General features: G+C 37.5%; 7 protein-coding genes and 1 pseudogene across 8 annotated transcripts in view; 4 read left to right on the forward strand and 4 right to left on the reverse strand.

The window, feature by feature from the left end:
- The window catches only part of LOC104751276 (60S ribosomal protein L6-3-like), a 4,550-nt gene extending 3,102 nt beyond the window's left edge, over nucleotides 1–1,448 (reverse strand). Inside the window, exons 1-4 of one of the 2 annotated variants that reach the window (XM_010473195.2) lie at nucleotides 1,102–1,448; nucleotides 737–843; nucleotides 423–604; nucleotides 13–222 (exon numbers count right to left, since the gene is read on the reverse strand). In XM_010473195.2, the coding sequence (XP_010471497.1) occupies nucleotides 67–222; nucleotides 423–604; nucleotides 737–843; nucleotides 1,102–1,358 (702 nt within the window). In that variant the 5' untranslated portion in view covers nucleotides 1,359–1,448 and the 3' untranslated portion in view covers nucleotides 13–66. Of the gene's footprint in view, nucleotides 1–3; nucleotides 223–422; nucleotides 605–736; nucleotides 844–1,101 lie in introns of both variants that reach the window. The other variant, XM_019238497.1, reaches the window with a different exon arrangement.
- Nucleotides 1,920–2,550, forward strand: LOC104751277. The gene has a single exon (XM_010473196.2). It carries the CDS (start codon nucleotides 2,015–2,017, stop codon nucleotides 2,426–2,428), a length of 414 nt encoding a protein of 137 aa, XP_010471498.1. The 5' UTR covers nucleotides 1,920–2,014; the 3' UTR covers nucleotides 2,429–2,550.
- On the reverse strand, nucleotides 2,625–4,157 carry LOC104751278 (60S ribosomal protein L6-3-like). The gene is made up of 4 exons (XM_010473197.2): nucleotides 3,783–4,157; nucleotides 3,354–3,460; nucleotides 3,036–3,217; nucleotides 2,625–2,950 (listed from the first exon to the last, which is right to left on the reverse strand). The coding sequence occupies exons 1-4, from the start codon at nucleotides 4,037–4,039 to the stop codon at nucleotides 2,795–2,797; spliced, it is 702 nt and encodes a 233-aa protein (XP_010471499.1). The 5' UTR covers nucleotides 4,040–4,157; the 3' UTR covers nucleotides 2,625–2,794.
- Nucleotides 4,540–5,931, reverse strand: LOC104751279 (peptidyl-prolyl cis-trans isomerase CYP26-2, chloroplastic-like). The gene is made up of 3 exons (XM_010473198.1): nucleotides 5,597–5,931; nucleotides 4,949–5,523; nucleotides 4,540–4,845 (listed from the first exon to the last, which is right to left on the reverse strand). The coding sequence occupies exons 1-3, from the start codon at nucleotides 5,849–5,851 to the stop codon at nucleotides 4,731–4,733; spliced, it is 945 nt and encodes a 314-aa protein (XP_010471500.1). The 5' UTR covers nucleotides 5,852–5,931; the 3' UTR covers nucleotides 4,540–4,730.
- LOC104751280 (transcription factor MYB122) lies at nucleotides 8,282–10,063 on the forward strand. Its single transcript, XM_010473199.2, has 3 exons — nucleotides 8,282–8,631; nucleotides 8,732–8,861; nucleotides 9,226–10,063. The coding sequence occupies exons 1-3, from the start codon at nucleotides 8,499–8,501 to the stop codon at nucleotides 9,905–9,907; spliced, it is 945 nt and encodes a 314-aa protein (XP_010471501.2). The 5' UTR covers nucleotides 8,282–8,498; the 3' UTR covers nucleotides 9,908–10,063.
- Nucleotides 13,120–14,399, forward strand: LOC104751281 (cytosolic sulfotransferase 18-like). The gene has a single exon (XM_019237940.1). It carries the CDS (start codon nucleotides 13,187–13,189, stop codon nucleotides 13,850–13,852), a length of 666 nt encoding a protein of 221 aa, XP_019093485.1. The 5' UTR covers nucleotides 13,120–13,186; the 3' UTR covers nucleotides 13,853–14,399.
- On the forward strand, nucleotides 13,842–14,425 carry LOC109129571 (cytosolic sulfotransferase 18-like). The gene has a single exon (XM_019237941.1). The coding sequence runs from the start codon at nucleotides 13,907–13,909 to the stop codon at nucleotides 14,222–14,224; it is 318 nt and encodes a 105-aa protein (XP_019093486.1). The 5' UTR covers nucleotides 13,842–13,906; the 3' UTR covers nucleotides 14,225–14,425.
- LOC104753834 lies at nucleotides 14,660–15,773 on the reverse strand (annotated as a pseudogene).

Raw genomic sequence — 15,779 nt, forward strand, 5'->3', positions numbered from 1 at the left:
AGGGTAACACACTTCAGGAGACGGATACTCTAGAAAACTCAAACAAAAAAGGTTAGGTTATGAAACCTAGAAAACAAGCTCATGGGGCTTCATCCCTTGTTTCAGTGAAAACCTTGCTCCAAGGTAAAACTTCAACTCTGGAACTGCTTCAATGGCTTTGATCAAAGCTGCATCCACAGCTTTTTGGTCATCTTTCTTCCCTTGTGGAATCTCCTTCTTCTCCTGTGATATTTATAAAAATAAGGTGTCAAGTCAAGCATATGATTACAATTTGGTCATTTACAATGGAGGGAAACTTTCATTGTCTAGTCTTCCAGAACAGACTGTGATAACCCAGATGAATTGGCGTTCTATCTAAAATGCGATATAAATCACTTTCTGATCAAGCAATGGTTATTGTAACTTTCCAAAAATTATTATACCTCTTTATCAGCCTCGAAGAATTCTCCTTCTGTCTTCTTCTTTTTCTTCTCAGCAACCTTGCCAAAGTACTTATCATCGAATTTGTCAAGGGTGACTCCAGAAATGTCAACCTTTGTGGAAGTGCCAATCACATAGGCCTGGTTAACACGTCTTAAAGGAACACCATTGACCTTGAATGGTCCTGGAGGTCAATAACAGAAAACAGGAAAACTTCAGGTCCAAACAGAATATAGAGAAAAAGATAGTGTATGAGCGTTCTCCAAATGGACTATAGAATATGGGAATCAAGAGAGCAGATAAGGATACTACTCACCGGTCACAAGAAGCAAACCAGAGGGAAGTTGCTTAAGAAAAACAACTCTCTTGCCCTTGAACCTACCAGCCAGGATGATCAACACTGTCCCTGGAGTGATGCTTGATCTACAATACAAACATTATTAACACCACTATCAAGTGACGTAACCAAAACAAGGCAAAGCAAAGAACAATGTAATCTTCCTAAACCCGTGCATTTCCACAAATTCTCCAAAAAGTTTGCTACTTTCCAGCAGATATTCAAATCTTATACATACCCTCTTTGCAAAACTACTCTAGGAGCCAGCCAAAAAAAAATTAACAGCCAACCACATGTAAGACAATTGTATCGAGCTAGGGGACAGTATATCACCGCTAAAGTACCTGAGCTTAGTTGGTTTTGGCGTGCGCCTATTAGCAAGAGGTTTCTTAACATCTTCAGCTGGATAGAACTTTGGTGGCTTCTCCGCCGGTGTATCAACCTTAGATTTGGCATCGTGGCGGGGGAAAACACCTCCATTTTTGGCCTTGATTGCCCACAAACCTCTCTTATGGTACATCTGGGATCTCGAGTATTTACCAACTCCCCTGATCAGATCAGGGTTTCTATTCACCTTCGGCGTCCTCTGTTTAGCCGGCATGATTCCCTCTGTCGTGATTAATCAAGCTAATTATTCCGGCTGAGAGAGTGGCGAGAAGAGGGCGTTGAGGCGGAGAGGATGGTTTACTTAATTTGAAGACATAGAAACCCTAACTGAATTTTGGGGCAAATTTGGGCTTGTGGGCTTTGGCATTAAATCGGGCTTTTAGTGTGGACCGTGACATAACATAATAGGATTTGTTTTCTTAATTTTTAAGAATTAACCGTTTTACTTATTTTTTTTACTAACCATGAATTTGGTTTTACAGCGAAAATCATACAATATTAGAAACTCAAACTCACAACATCACATTAAACTTGGGCTAATACCCAGAGTATGACGAATGCCAAAATCAGATCAAGAAGTCAACGTTTGCTTCACCTCTAAGAGTGCAATGGATCATATATATCTTTATTATTATAGTTTGAGAAGCTTTTGATGAAGCTGATGAGGATTTCTCCGCTTTATTCACCTTTACATGTCCTTCTTCACCAAACATTGGTCGGTTCAAAAGACCAATGTTCATGTGCACATGCCTCTATATATAAATACATCTTCATTCGCACATATACCAACCAAAACTAAAGTTCCCATCCATCTATGCACAGATATAGAATCTTGATCTCCAAGAACCAAAAACATCATTAGATTTAGTAATGGCTATGGCTAGTAGTACCAGCAGCTCGTCGTTGTTTCCTACACAACAACAACCGCAACAGCAACTAGGAGGCAATGAGATCGTACCTACGGCTACCAATGCCAATCTAATAGCAGCACCAAACGCTCCAAACCATTATTCCTCCGGCTCCATTGGACCCTTCTTCGCAGTCATCTCTGTTCTCGTCGTTCTTGCGGTTCTCTCCTGCTTCTTGGGTCGCATATGCGCAAGGCGCCGTCAGAGTACTGTTTTAGTTGCTGAAGCCAATCCATTGGAGATGATAAAGAGCGGTGGGCTCTTAGGATGGCTGAGACGAAAATGGAGAAGGTGTTTGGCCGGAGATGTTGAGGCCGGAGCTAAAGTTGCTGATTGTGCTGGTAAAGAAACACCTAAAGAAAATGATCAAGCTTGATGTCGTTTCGTGTGTTAGTGATGAGGAATAAGAGTATCAACGTTCTTTGTATAATGCAATCTAACTATTAGCAATATTGAAATGGTTTTTTTCGATTCTTCAAAACAAAGCTCGAAATCTCATCACTTCCGTTTTCATCATGTCTGAACCTTTACTAGAATCATTTGAACTGAATTCCATTGCTTAAGATCTCACACGGTCAAAAACAAGATTGATAAATTATCCATATGTAGAACAGAAATCCATAAAGCAGCAGCCAAAATTTTATGTCTCTGGTCAGTGGACAAGAACAGAACCAACCATTTGGAGTGTAAAACTTGAGGAGACAGATACTCTAATAGAAACCTCAGAAAAAGGTTATGAAATCTAGAAAACAAGCTCATGGGGCTTCATTCCCTGTTTCAATGAAAACCTTGCTCCAAGGTAAGCCTTCAACTCAGGAACTGCCTCAATGGCTTTGATCAAAGCTGCATCCACGGCTTTCTGGTCATCTTTCTTCCCTTGTGGAATCTCCTTCTTCTCCTAAAGGTATATATGGTGGTCAAGAATAGCTTTTTAACTTGGGTATATGTACAAACAAGATGAACTAAATGTGCGTTTGAGATACCTCTTTATCAGCCTCGAAGAACTCTCCTTCTGTCTTCGTCTTTTTCTTCTCAGCAACCTTGCCAAAGTACTTATCATCAAATTTGTCGACGGTGACTCCAGAAATGTCCACCTTTGTTGAAGTGCCAATCACATAGGCTTGGTTCACACGTCTCAAAGGAACACCATTGACCTTGAATGGTCCTGTATGTCATCAATAACACAACAAGAATGTCAACTCCATACAGAATACACGAAGCAAGTTTAGTGAAGTGTGTGTTCCTCATTTGGGATATAGAATGTTGGGGAAATCAAGAGAGAACATTATCATCAAACTCACCAGAGACAAGGAGCAATCCAGAGGCAAGCTGCTTTAGAAAAACAACTCTCTTTCCCTTGAACCTACCAGCAAGAATAATCAAGACAGTTCCTGGGGTGATGCTGGATCTGCAGTACAGTCATATGAAGATCTTATTACAACTGAACAGATTAATGAGAATGTAACAGCAAATTACATAGCAATCATGAACGTTTACNAAAAAAAAAAAAAAAAAAAAAAAACTGAACAGACCACAAATCTTCCAAAAAAAACCTCGGTAATTTAACAATACAAAACTAGCCAATGTGTAAGGAAGATTCAAAGAATTAAAAAATGCATACAAAGCAATACTTAAGAAACAAACGAAATGAATCAAAGACATAAAAGACTATCGTACCGAGGTAGATATCAGACACCAAGACAATGAGACAAGTGTATAAGCTAAAGTACCTGAGCTTGGTTGGTTTTTGCGTGCGCCTGTTGGCGAGAGGTTTCTTCACGTCTTCAGCTGGGTAGAACTTTGGTGGCTTCTCCGCCGGAGCATCAACCTTCGATTTAGCGTCGTGGCGAGGGAAAACGCCTCCATTTTTGGCCTTGATTGCCCACAGACCCCTCTTATGGTACATCTGAGACCTTGAGTATTTACCAACTCCCCTGATCAGATCAGGGTTCCTGTTAACCTTGGGTGTCCTCTGCTTCGCCGGCATGGTTTCTTACTCTCTGTAGCAAAACCCTCGAAGAGAATCAAGAAGACTTTCCGGCCGAGAAAATGGATGGGGGAAGTGTAAGAGGTAGAGGATAGGTCTCACACATTAGGAAGAGACAGAAACCCTAAGTTAATTTAGGGCTAGCTTGGGCTCATGGGCTTTAGAGTGATATTGGGCGTTTATTTCGGACCGAGACAGTATCGAATTTTTATTTTTAAGCATAATAATAAACCGTTTTTACTAAGCATTATTATAAACCGTTTAAATTTGATTAAGAACGTCATCATCAACTGGTTCAGAACATTTGTTAAGTAACGTTGCTATGTCATTACATTGATTATTTTGTTAACAAAAGAAATAGTTTAGAAATATGTATAGAGTTGTTGTATGTGGTTCTTCTCTGTGGTCGAGCTTACTAATTCTTAATGAGATCCGAGTATTTGAGTTACATAGTTAAGCCTCAAGCAATTCAATTCTAATCTCTGGCCAAAGACAAAAGATTCTTATCCCACTTATAATTTCTCAATTGATAATGTCGTTTCATCATGGCTACAAACCTTTTAAATGTGACTGCTGTCCTAAACGGGTTACTACTCTCGTTAAACCAGTTTTGTTGAAGTTTAAAATAAAAACATTCCTTGCATTACCCACAACAAAAATACTCTGCCAATACAAACATGAGCTCTCTTATTCATAGAGTTTGTGACTCTATCAAACCACAGTTGGTGACAAGAACTTTCGAATAAGGCCGATTGAAACCTCTCTCCGCCACCACGGCTCTCTTATCTCCGATCACTTTAGCCACCCTATTTCACAAAACCACAATCACAACCCTCTCAATCTCAATCTCAAATAAATAAAATACACAAATTCAAATCCAACGGTAAAAAACAAAAAAAAAATGTGTACCTGAAATAAGGAGAAGAAGTGTTATCCCTAACAGTCTTCACTTCCCTAATCTTCTCCACAACTCCCATCCCTTCCAAAACCTTCCCAATCACCAACACCGAATCCTCCAGCTCCGGCGAATCAACCGCCGTTATAACAAACTCCGTTCCGTTAGGTCCCACCGCGACAACCTCTTCCTCCATCGCAAGCTTCCCATTCCTCGCCACAAGCTTCGTCTTCGGCGGCGGTATCGACGGATCCCTCACAACGATCCCAACACTCCCCGCCTTAATCTCATTGCATATAGCTCCTCTCCTCCCTCTCTCCCACTCTTCGATTAAGTTCTGTAGAGTCCCAACCGCCGCGGTGGCTCGCTCTGCGTCAACGCCGTACGATCTGATCCCGCCGTGCTGAACGTAACCTGGCATGATCTTCACGAACTCTTTTCTCCGGTAACTTATCCCTGCTTTCCCGCTTACGATGCTGGTGAATCTAGCTGTTCCCGCCGGCACATCGTCTCCGTATAATCCGATTATGATCCTTCCGATTGGTTCTCCGTCGATCGATACGTCGATGAACGCTTTCGTAGTCGGAACCTGGAGAACAAATCGTATTAACCATTATCGAAGATTGAGAAATTGAAATTTGGAATAATCATTTTTTTCTTACTCTGTTTCCGCAATTTGAGGGATTAGGATTATTAATGGTTGTATCTTCTGCTTGAGCTTTGGAGAAATCGAGCAATGGCGTCAGAGTTGTTTGAGTACTTAGGAGTATAAGTAACGAGGATTTACTTAGATTCCGTCGCGATAGAGTAGTTCCTACGGTGATATTGGTTCTCCGGCTGTTCTGCGGTGGCTCTGTAGACGACGGTTGAAATTTTGCGGATAGGGACAAAAGTTTCGCATTGCGGAGCATCATCATATTTTGTATAGCTGATGATGATGAATCTGATTGTTAATAATAACGTCATTGGTGGAGAGACAGTGAACTAGAGATTTCGTGGATAAGGAATTGAAAGTGAGCCTTTATATATATCACACAAACGTAACCCACTCGGATAGTCGGATTGATTAATTGATTATTTTACTTCCATCAATTTATTATGCTTTCCAAACTTAGGCCCAGAACCAAGCCCAAGCCCAAACATAAGTATCATACTCTGGTCAAACCAAGTAAAGTAAGAGACCGAGCTTACTTCACAACGGCGGTCACTTGGAACTTTGGAAGACCAAAAACATACATGAGTGGGGTTTAGTTATCAAATAAGTGTTTGGTAGCTTTGGCGTATTGTGAAGTCACTTGCATAGCTGCATCTTATCTATTCCTTTTTTGTAATTTTCTGAAAAATAAACAAAATTGAAGTCGTTTTGGTTGTGTTTTATTTTATTGACAAATAAGCTTTTGGAGAATAGTACTACTACTAGTACTACTAACTATAATGTCGCACGGAAATCTTAGTCAACTTTTTCGCTTGCATTAAAACGATCTATTATGTCGATATGGGGTTGTAGCCTTGTAGGCTTGTTGTAGCCCCCGCAAANTATATATATATATATATATATATATATGTATAGAATCGTACGTATGATGTCTATATGGCTTGGGATTTTACCAATAAGCTTTTGGTATTTTGGTTGCATTAAAACCAAAACAATAACTAGAATGAAAACAAAGAACATATAATTAGCTCTGGCTTAATTATGTGAAATAAAGTAAAGATAATAATAAGTTCGAGCATGTTTTAAGAGGAGTCCATCTAATTTTCTTTTCATTTAAGTCTCCGAGAAACCAATCAGGCCGTGGATGGAATCGTACGTATGTGGCTATATGTGCGTAACTTCTATCTCGGAATATATATATATATAGTTCCTGCCTTCTGTAGTGTACTTTGGGCTACAAGTCTGTATTATAAATTATAATGAATGATAATTATGGAGAATAGTACTGTATTTTCAGGGTTGCACTGCCAAAAGATGTTCTTTATCTAAAATATCTTCAATTCAGTAAGCAAATAATGATTTTCTTAGTCTAACCGTGGAAAATTATAAAGTAGAAAAGTTGTACCAATTCTTTATTTGTTTTTGTCAAAGTTATAATAATTCTTTTATTTCCATTTTTGTGGGTATTTTGATTCAGATAAATGCTGTCCAGGTCCAGTGTTTGAGCGACCAAATTGTAGGTTTGTTTTTCTTTATTTCATCAAAATTCAAACGACCGTATTGTTAATCACTTTCCTCGAATGTTCCGTTTTCCTATTTTTATTTGTTTGAAACCGCTTTTTATTTCTTACTATTATTTGGTTTTGTCGTCAAATGCGTTTAGTGTTGCTAGTTAAATTTTTCACAAATCTTGTCTTCGTTAGAATAGTCTTGCACTCCATCTTTTACAGTTGATTTTTATTCCGACAATAACACGTTTCACGCACTGTTTTTCGCTTGGGATATTATATTTTTTTGTTTGGATTTCTTATTGTAAATCTCGAGGTCATTATTTTTAATTTTTTTCCACCCTCGTGAGGTATGACTTTTGACAAATGTTAACCGTGATTTGTAAAATATACGCTGATGACTGATTCCATTTTTTTTTATATTAATTATTAACTTGACTGAATCCTTTGTTGTCCCGAAAGATTGTGTAAAGAGTGATGACAGATGAGAACATTCAACCCAGAGAAAATTGTGTCAGTAAAGTTACTTCCCAGTGTTCATTCAGTATATTAACATTTGTCTATCACGTCTGACCTCTATATTATGACGTTAACGTCAGATATTTATCGATCTCTTTTTGACAATAGATATTTAGGATATTTATGGACCATTGTGTCATTTAAACCAGAAATTTTTCTAATCATATTGTTTTAAACTTTCTATGCAAAAAATAAATGTATTTAATATTTTTGTGTTATTAAATTTTATAGTGTGTTTCCTTATAATTAGCTAAATTAGATGTAATTAATAATGGTTTTATGTATAAGAAGTAGTATATTAAATGAGATATCTGTGATTTTTTAATTTGCAAAAATCTTAAGCTACAAAGAAATTGAAATAAAAGGAGTATTAAATTTCTACCAAAAAAAAACAGGAGTATTAAAATAAATTTAGGTCACTTTCGTCTTGTTGAGATTAGAGAATAGTAGTACGGAATAATAAATTTTAAAACCAAGATAGAGGCAATAATTTTCCATCTGATTTAATGCTAGTGATTAAATTTGTCTGTTCACATTTTCTGGATATTATAATTATAAATGCTGTTTTAAGTTATAAAAGGACCAAAAAAAATTGCTAACATTTAAAAAGATACGTAAAGAAACCTCCATCTCAATTCTTCGTTCCACTTAATAATCCACGTGTCGGTCACTTTAAACAACGCCGTCGGCTGCACACGAGCCCACGCACGCTTAATCCGTTACTATAAAAACTATCCATCCCCAAGTAAGAAAACATACAAAAAGCTCTCTCTTATCTCTGTTTTGTTCGTCTTCATCTCAATTCTCAAACACACAAAATATCAGCAGAAACTGTGAAAGAGTAAAACACACACAGCAATTAAGCATATTCAAGAATCAAGAATGGTACGGACTCCCTGTTGTAGAGCAGTGGGGTTGAAGAAAGGAGTTTGGACTCAAGAAGAAGACCAAAAGCTCATCGCCCATGTTCAACGACACGGTGAAGGAGGATGGAGAACCCTTCCTGATAAAGCTGGTATGTAACCTATTTGACTACTTCCAGAATCAGCTTATCTTTGCATTATTATACTGTTTTAATAATATAATGTTTTCATCATTATAAATTAACATTATAGGACTCAAAAGATGTGGCAAAAGCTGCAGACTGAGATGGGCGAATTACCTAAGACCTGACATTAAGCGTGGAGATTTTAGCAAAGATGAGGAAGATTCCATGATCAGCCTCCATGCAATACATGGCAACAAGTAAGTTTTATTTTTTATTTTTTTCAAACTTAAGTTACTATCGGCATGTTTAAGGATAACAATATAGGGTCAAATATTTCAAACCAATATATTTGTATTTCAGTATTTGTATTTATGGTTAGACACAATCTTTTCTATATCCTAGTTCCATTTGCTCAAACAGACGAACAAAAGAAACAATCTTTTGTCGTCACTATTATATTTGATTGAAAAAATCATTTAGCTAAAAAAATTTAAGGTTGAATAATAACAAAAACAATCGCCCCTTAATGATCCTCACAAAATGTGTGTGATGCCATAACTACGACGATTTGGTAATTGGTATACACACATTTGCTAATAAAGATTTTGTTTTACTGATCAGATGGTCGGCCATAGCTCGTAGGTTACCAGGAAGAACAGACAATGAGATCAAGAACCATTGGAACACTCACATCAAGAAACGTTTGGTCAAAAAAGGTATCGATCCGTTGACCCACAAACCTCTTCTCGATGGTGCCGCTAAATTATCTGACCATCCCGAGACGCCACGGGAGAAAACCAGCGTTCATCAGGAGGAAGATGATCATAAGTCAAAAGACAATAAGTCATCATCAGGATCATCAGCTCGGTTCTTAAACAGAGTAGCTAACAGATTTTGTCAGAGAATCAACCAGAGTGTTCTGTCTGATATTATTGGAAGTGGTAGCTTACTTACTAGTCACACTACTCCTACTATAAGTGCTTCCGAATATGAAAGGTCAACGAGTTCTTCGTCCACACCAACCTCTTCGAATATCCTCACTGACCAAAGCATAAATGTTGATGCAACATCTCTGTCCTCTTCCACGTGCTCTGACTCCTCCGATATCTTCTTGTATGACGATATCTTCAGTGACATTGAAGATATGACGATTTTTTCATCAAGATTTTCGAGTAATGTTGTATCTCACGATGGTGAAGAGTTCTTGATGTTGGATGGGTCCTGTTTGGAGAACACATCGTTCATGAGAGAACTTACAATGATTCTTCAAGAGGATAAAATGGAGACGACGTCGGTCTACTGATAGCCACGTAACCACGTTCAATGAAGTTGATGACTCCTTAAGGGATACACAACTATTTTTGGATGAGCAAAAAAAATGTCGAGAAATTAGTTTCATATATGATGATGATGATGAAAATTTTGGCAAGTAAATCAATTAGATATTTAGAGTTTAATTTGCTTTGGTTTTCTTAGATTCAAATCAATCTTTGCTTTGTAGAATAGAAAATTTGATTGAACACAATAACTTAGGTAGGATTTGCTTACTTGCACCGTTGCACGGTACCATTGTTTGTTTTTGGGGGATATGCTAGACCTATCCGTGCAATGAGAAAAAAAAAACCTATCCTTGCATGCGAATGAAACCATGCTGTGAGAAAGTGAAACACAACGTTAAATAACTACGTTAAACTATTGAATGCAAATAGAATGTGTTACTTAATTATCCTCCATGAGGTTGATGTTATGATTTCACATTACATATAAGTATATAACATACAAGAAAAGTTTTTCCTAACTGATTGGTAAATTTGATCAATTAGTTTTGTGTTTGATCATGTACTGTATTCAGTACAGTACTACGTACTTTTTTTAGGGGGTATTATACTGTATTGCGTGCTTAGTTAGCTTAACCAATCTCCTATATATCTTTGTTTCTATTCTTACCAATTAATGATCGTTTGTTATGCCCCAAACAACTATTTATGGTACGTACATATATAGGTTATTATGCATCTCTCAATTTTTGGTATAAATTTTAAAGAAAACGAATAAAGAATAAACAATATTTCAACTGTTTAGAAGAAAATCTTTTATTAGATAGATCTGATCATCGAAAAAGAACTTGTTTCTAAGATATACAGTCTATGTTCTACTGAACTGTCATACATGTAAATAACCGAACGAGTTCGGATTTAAGAAGAAAATAACATGTTGCTCGTTGCACATTGATTGATGTCATGTGGGTGTGAAGATTTGAAAGCTGATCACAAATTGTTGAAGAAAAGTCGAAGCAGGCTATGGCAATAGTCAGTGGACACGTGTGTGTGTGAGTGTGTCTCTATTAGTCTCTCTATTGACTTTTCAATTATCCATGCCGTAATTTTTTTTTCTGTTAAAATCCATGACGCAACGTAATTTTTCCATCTTAAGATTATAATATATGTAAAATAATGGACTCAACGTTTGCATAATTAATTATTTCATAAAATAAATTTCAACATTGGCTTCTTTCCACTTGACATTTTATGGGCTTATATAAAAGCTAATTAATAAACATACAGATAAAAGAAAAAAAGAATTTTTTTGTTACTAATTTACATATACGCTTTCAAAGTTGTGATTGATTCCATTGTCGTTCAAACTCGAGTTCAAACAGTAATCAATCATAATGAAATATATTATAAACTAATAAGTGTCTAAATAACAAAACAATTTAAAAAACAAAGTGATTTTGCTTTTTGAAAGTGAAATCACCATCAAATGTTCTACGCTACTCTGAACCTTCTCAACAGAATGATTCTACTTCTTCGTTGTATCATTTTGTCGCACTTGATTGCAAGTTACAAGCAACAAAATTGTCCACTCAAACTCACAAGAGCCGGTAAAGTAGAGTTTTCAATATGGATTGTAAGCAGGTATGTTCATATAATGATATCGATTAATAAACTATTTCGCTTTATTATAATAGTTAACTAGGTGGCGTCTTTTTTCAACTGTTTTATTTTAATTATTTTGAGGATAATTTTGTATAATATTGATTTTTACTACGTACTTTAATTATATTTCTTGGGTGTAGCATTCCCATCGTATTCATACTAATACCAATCTGTGAAGCTGTGTGGTTTACTATCTTTTACCGGATTCAAAATGCGTCTTCGAAAAAATACAAAGTAACATTGTCATTTTGGCTGATTTATTGAACATCCAATATTTCAATCTTTTCTACTGTCATCGTTAAGGTAAAATATTTTAGAGTAGAAAATGGTAAATGATGTGGAGGGAAAGGAACAACAAACTTCACCGTGGTTCTCACAATTAATCACAAGCAGAGATCGAATTTTGGATGTTCTCACAATTTTTTGGTTTCCTAAATTCTTATGTAATTGTATTTTGCTATTAGCCTGTTGGGCTTGGGCTATTTTTTAAAATACAGGAAATTAACTTTAAAAAGTAACATAGAAGGAGAAATAAATATTATTGGATATTAAAGCTGAGTTGTATTAATTCTTATAATTTGATTGACTATCTGTTTTAACTGAGGTGTCAGCTCCAGAATTCTCCAAAATGCTGAGATGTCAACACCAGAGAGAAAGGCATCCTACTTTTATTGTATTTATAATTTATAATTTATCATTTGATTGGCTATATGTTTTAACTGAGGTGTCAGCTACAGAATTCTCCAAAATGCTGAGATGTTAACATCAGAGAGAAAGGCATCCTACTTTTATTGTATTTATAATTTATAATTTATAATTTGATTGGCTATCTGTTTTAACTAAGGTGTCAGCTTCAGAATTCTCCAAAATGCTGAGATGTCGACACCAGAGAAAAAGGTATCCTACTTTATTGTATTGATCGATTGATGATTATGCCCACAAGTTTAACTAAACTGACTAACCGAAAACTCTATATGATACAAAATGGATTTGTATAAACGGTGGACCTAACGTGTTCCAAGCAGATCAATTTGTATATATGTTGTGGTCTCACCAAGCCACACGGGACATGTCTTGGGCTTTTGTTGTGATATGAACACCAATAATAGGATGAAACCATGGCTAAAGCATGCAACAGATAAGTATGAACCTTTATGGGACAGGTACTTAAACATGAAAAACTGTTATTTGCAAGACTGCATCCCAGCTTACGAGTTAAGACACTTAAAGAGATTGTCTTTTTTTTCTTTTCATATATACTTTAAGCAGGCTAATTCATATACATATGAATTGTAGATCTTAGAATAGCAGCAGATTCAGATTTCTGCCAGTGAAGAGAGTTGTAGTTTATGGTTGAATAGATTACAGAAAATGTAACTATTTGTGACCCATTTTTTAGTGCAATGTATAGATTAACAAAGTATATACTTAAGTTAAATACTATATGAGTGTTTTTTATTTTCTACTTTAAGCATGTGCGCACCAAACCAACAACTTGTAATCACATAATAACACGTGGGTAAAAAAATAGCTTCATTACTAAAAGCCAATCTGATCTTTGTCCAAACACAGACCATCATCACTCACTCTATCTCCCACAGAACTCAGCAACAAGCCTTTGAAATCATCTTTCTCTATCCCCGATGGAATCAGAAACCCTAATCGCCGTGGCGACCGTACCGAACCATGAAGAGACCAAGACAGAATCAACAGAGTTCGAGAAGAATCAGCAACGGTACCAAGCCCTAATATCCACGTTTCCTCACGAGAAAGGCTGGAGAGAGAAAGAGCCCCTGATCGAGTATGGTGGTTACTGGTGGCTACAGCCTCTCCTCGAAGGTTGTATTCATGCTCAAGAGTTCTTTCAAGCACGACCAAGTGACTTCCTAATCTGTAGCTACCCAAAGACAGGTACCACCTGGCTCAAAGCCTTGACTTTCGCCATCGCCAACCGATCTCGCTTCGACGATTCCTCAAACCCTCTCCTGAAACGTAACCCTCACGAGTTTGTTCCTTACATTGAGATCGACTTCCCTTTCTTCCCTGACGTAGATGTTTTCAAAGACAAAGGCAACACTCTGTTTTCAACTCATGTCCCATACGAGTTGTTACCTGAGTCGGTTGTGAAATCGTGTTGCAAGATGGTTTACATCTGGAGAGAGCCAAAGGACACTTTCATCTCCATGTGGACTTTCATTCACAAGGAAAGGACAGATCTTGGACCTGTCAGCAATCTTGAGGAGTCTTTTGACATGTACTGTCGTGGTCTGTGTGCGTACGGTCCTTACCTTGATCATGTCCTGGCGTAATGGAAAGCTTACCAACAACATCCAGATCGGATTTTGTTCCTCAACTATGAGACTATGAGAGCTGATCCTTTGCCGTACGTGAAGAGTCTGGCTGAGTTTATGGGGTATGGATTCACAGCGGAGGAAGAGGAGAAAGGTGTTGTTGAGAAAGTGGTGAGTCTTTGCAGCTTCGAGACATTGAAGAATCTTGAAGCTAACAAAGGAGAGAAAGACAGAGAGGATCGTCCTGGTGTTTATGCAAATAGCGCTTATTTCAGGAAAGGAAAGGTGGGAGATTGGACTAATTATCTGACTCCAGAGATGGCAGCTCGTATCGATGGCATAATGGAAGATAAATTTAAGGGCACCGGTTTGCTTGAACATGGTAAATGAGGGGTTCTTGTTCCGAACAATGACTGATCTTTTACATGCTTTGTTTACATCAAAAGTTTGCTTTTGAGTCTAATAACTAATAAGTTATGTATTGAAAGAATAAATGTTGTTATGCTTTTATACAACTGTATTATTTCTACAAAAAGAATTGGCTTTGTAGTACCATTATATATCATCATTGTAGAGTCAGCTTTAACCGCAGCCAAATTGTATTTGGATTTCAAAAATTGCCTTCTTTCTATCTATTTTTCTCCGTGATCATACAAATGGAATCTGGTTTTTGCATGCTAACTCAAGCATTTAGGATCATATATTGAAGGATCTTTCTCTTCTTATTAAAAAGATGATACAAACAACAATGAGAACACATAACCAAACAGAGCAAAACAGAGCAAAACAGAGCATCCTCTGTTCCGCCGACACCAAATAACACATTCAGTTATCATGTTGAAGTAAGCCAGTATCTCCTCAACTAAACCATCAATACGAGCAGCCATCTCCGGAGTAAGATAATTCGCCCAATCTCCAACCTTTCCTTTCCTAAAATACGCGCTATTCGCATAAACAGCAGGACGATCCTCTCTTTCTTTATCTCCTTTGTTAGCTTCAAGATTCTTCAACGTCTCAAAGCTACAAAGTTTCACCACTATCTCAGCAACACCTTTCTCCTCTTCCTCAGCAGTGAAGCCATAACCCATGAACTCAGCCAATCTCTTCACAAACGGCAAAGGATTAGCTCTCATGGTCTCGTACCTAAGGAACATAATCCTATCCGGATTCTCTTGATACGCTTTCCAATAACCTAAAACATGATCCAGGTAAGGACCGTACACAGATAAACCTTTACAAAACATATGAAAGCTCTCCTCAAGACTCGCTAATTGACCTTCTTGAGACTTCTCCTTGTGTAAGAAAGTCCACATGGAGATGAAAGTGTCTTTTGGGTCTCTCCATATGTAAACCATTTTGCAACTCGAGTTCGCAATGGAGTCGGGTAACGACCCGTTAGGGATATGGGTAGAGAAAAGCGGGTTCTTTCTGTCCTGAAGAACATCAACGGTTGGGTAAAACGCGAAGTCGATCTCAACGTAAGGCACGAACTCGTGAGGGTTACGTTTGAGAAGCGGGTTCGTAGCGTCGTCGAAACGAGAACGGTTCACGATGGCGTAAGTTAAGGCTTTGAGCCAAGTCGTGCCGGTTTTTGGGTAGCTACAGACGAGGAAATCAGTGGTTCGTGCTTCGAAATGGTCTTTAGCGTGAAAAAGACCTTCGAGGAGACATTCTTGCCACCAGTGTCCACCATATTGTGTTAAGATCTCATCGGGTCTCCAGCCTTTGCTCTTCGAAAGTGTAGCGATGAGAGCTTGGTAATTCTTCTGTGTTTTTTCGAACTCTGTGAGTTCAGCTTGGGATCCGTTCTGGGTCGTCTTTGATTCCATTGCATGCGGATGAGATCGAGTTATATAGAACTAGAGAGAGGATAAATCGGGAAGCTTTGTTAAGTGTTGTAGAAGATGGACTGAGATTCTTGAGAGATGAGAAAAAGGGTTCTATA

Source organism: Camelina sativa, chromosome 16 (assembly GCF_000633955.1).
Source record: "Camelina sativa cultivar DH55 chromosome 16, Cs, whole genome shotgun sequence".
Classification (NCBI taxonomy): domain Eukaryota; kingdom Viridiplantae; phylum Streptophyta; class Magnoliopsida; order Brassicales; family Brassicaceae; genus Camelina; species Camelina sativa.

Coding starts and splice junctions, on each gene's coding strand:
- LOC104751280 (XM_010473199.2), top strand. CDS start 8,499: ATGGTACGGACTCCCTGTTGTAGAGCAGTGGGGTTGAAGAAAGGAGTT. Junction 8,632..8,731: donor AACCCTTCCTGATAAAGCTG/GTATGTAACCTA, acceptor TTAACATTATAG/GACTCAAAAGATGTGGCAAA. Junction 8,862..9,225: donor CATGCAATACATGGCAACAA/GTAAGTTTTATT, acceptor TTTACTGATCAG/ATGGTCGGCCATAGCTCGTA.
- LOC109129571 (XM_019237941.1), top strand. CDS start 13,907: ATGAGAGCTGATCCTTTGCCGTACGTGAAGAGTCTGGCTGAGTTTATG.
- LOC104751278 (XM_010473197.2), bottom strand. CDS start 4,039: ATGCCGGCGAAGCAGAGGACACCCAAGGTTAACAGGAACCCTGATCTG. Junction 3,218..3,353: donor TGGATTGCTCCTTGTCTCTG/GTGAGTTTGATG, acceptor GATGACATACAG/GACCATTCAAGGTCAATGGT. Junction 2,951..3,035: donor TCTTCGAGGCTGATAAAGAG/GTATCTCAAACG, acceptor ATATACCTTTAG/GAGAAGAAGGAGATTCCACA.
- LOC104751277 (XM_010473196.2), top strand. CDS start 2,015: ATGGCTATGGCTAGTAGTACCAGCAGCTCGTCGTTGTTTCCTACACAA.
- LOC104751279 (XM_010473198.1), bottom strand. CDS start 5,851: ATGATGATGCTCCGCAATGCGAAACTTTTGTCCCTATCCGCAAAATTT. Junction 5,524..5,596: donor CCTCAAATTGCGGAAACAGA/GTAAGAAAAAAA, acceptor TTTGTTCTCCAG/GTTCCGACTACGAAAGCGTT. Junction 4,846..4,948: donor ACTTCTTCTCCTTATTTCAG/GTACACATTTTT, acceptor TTTGTGAAATAG/GGTGGCTAAAGTGATCGGAG.
- LOC104751281 (XM_019237940.1), top strand. CDS start 13,187: ATGGAATCAGAAACCCTAATCGCCGTGGCGACCGTACCGAACCATGAA.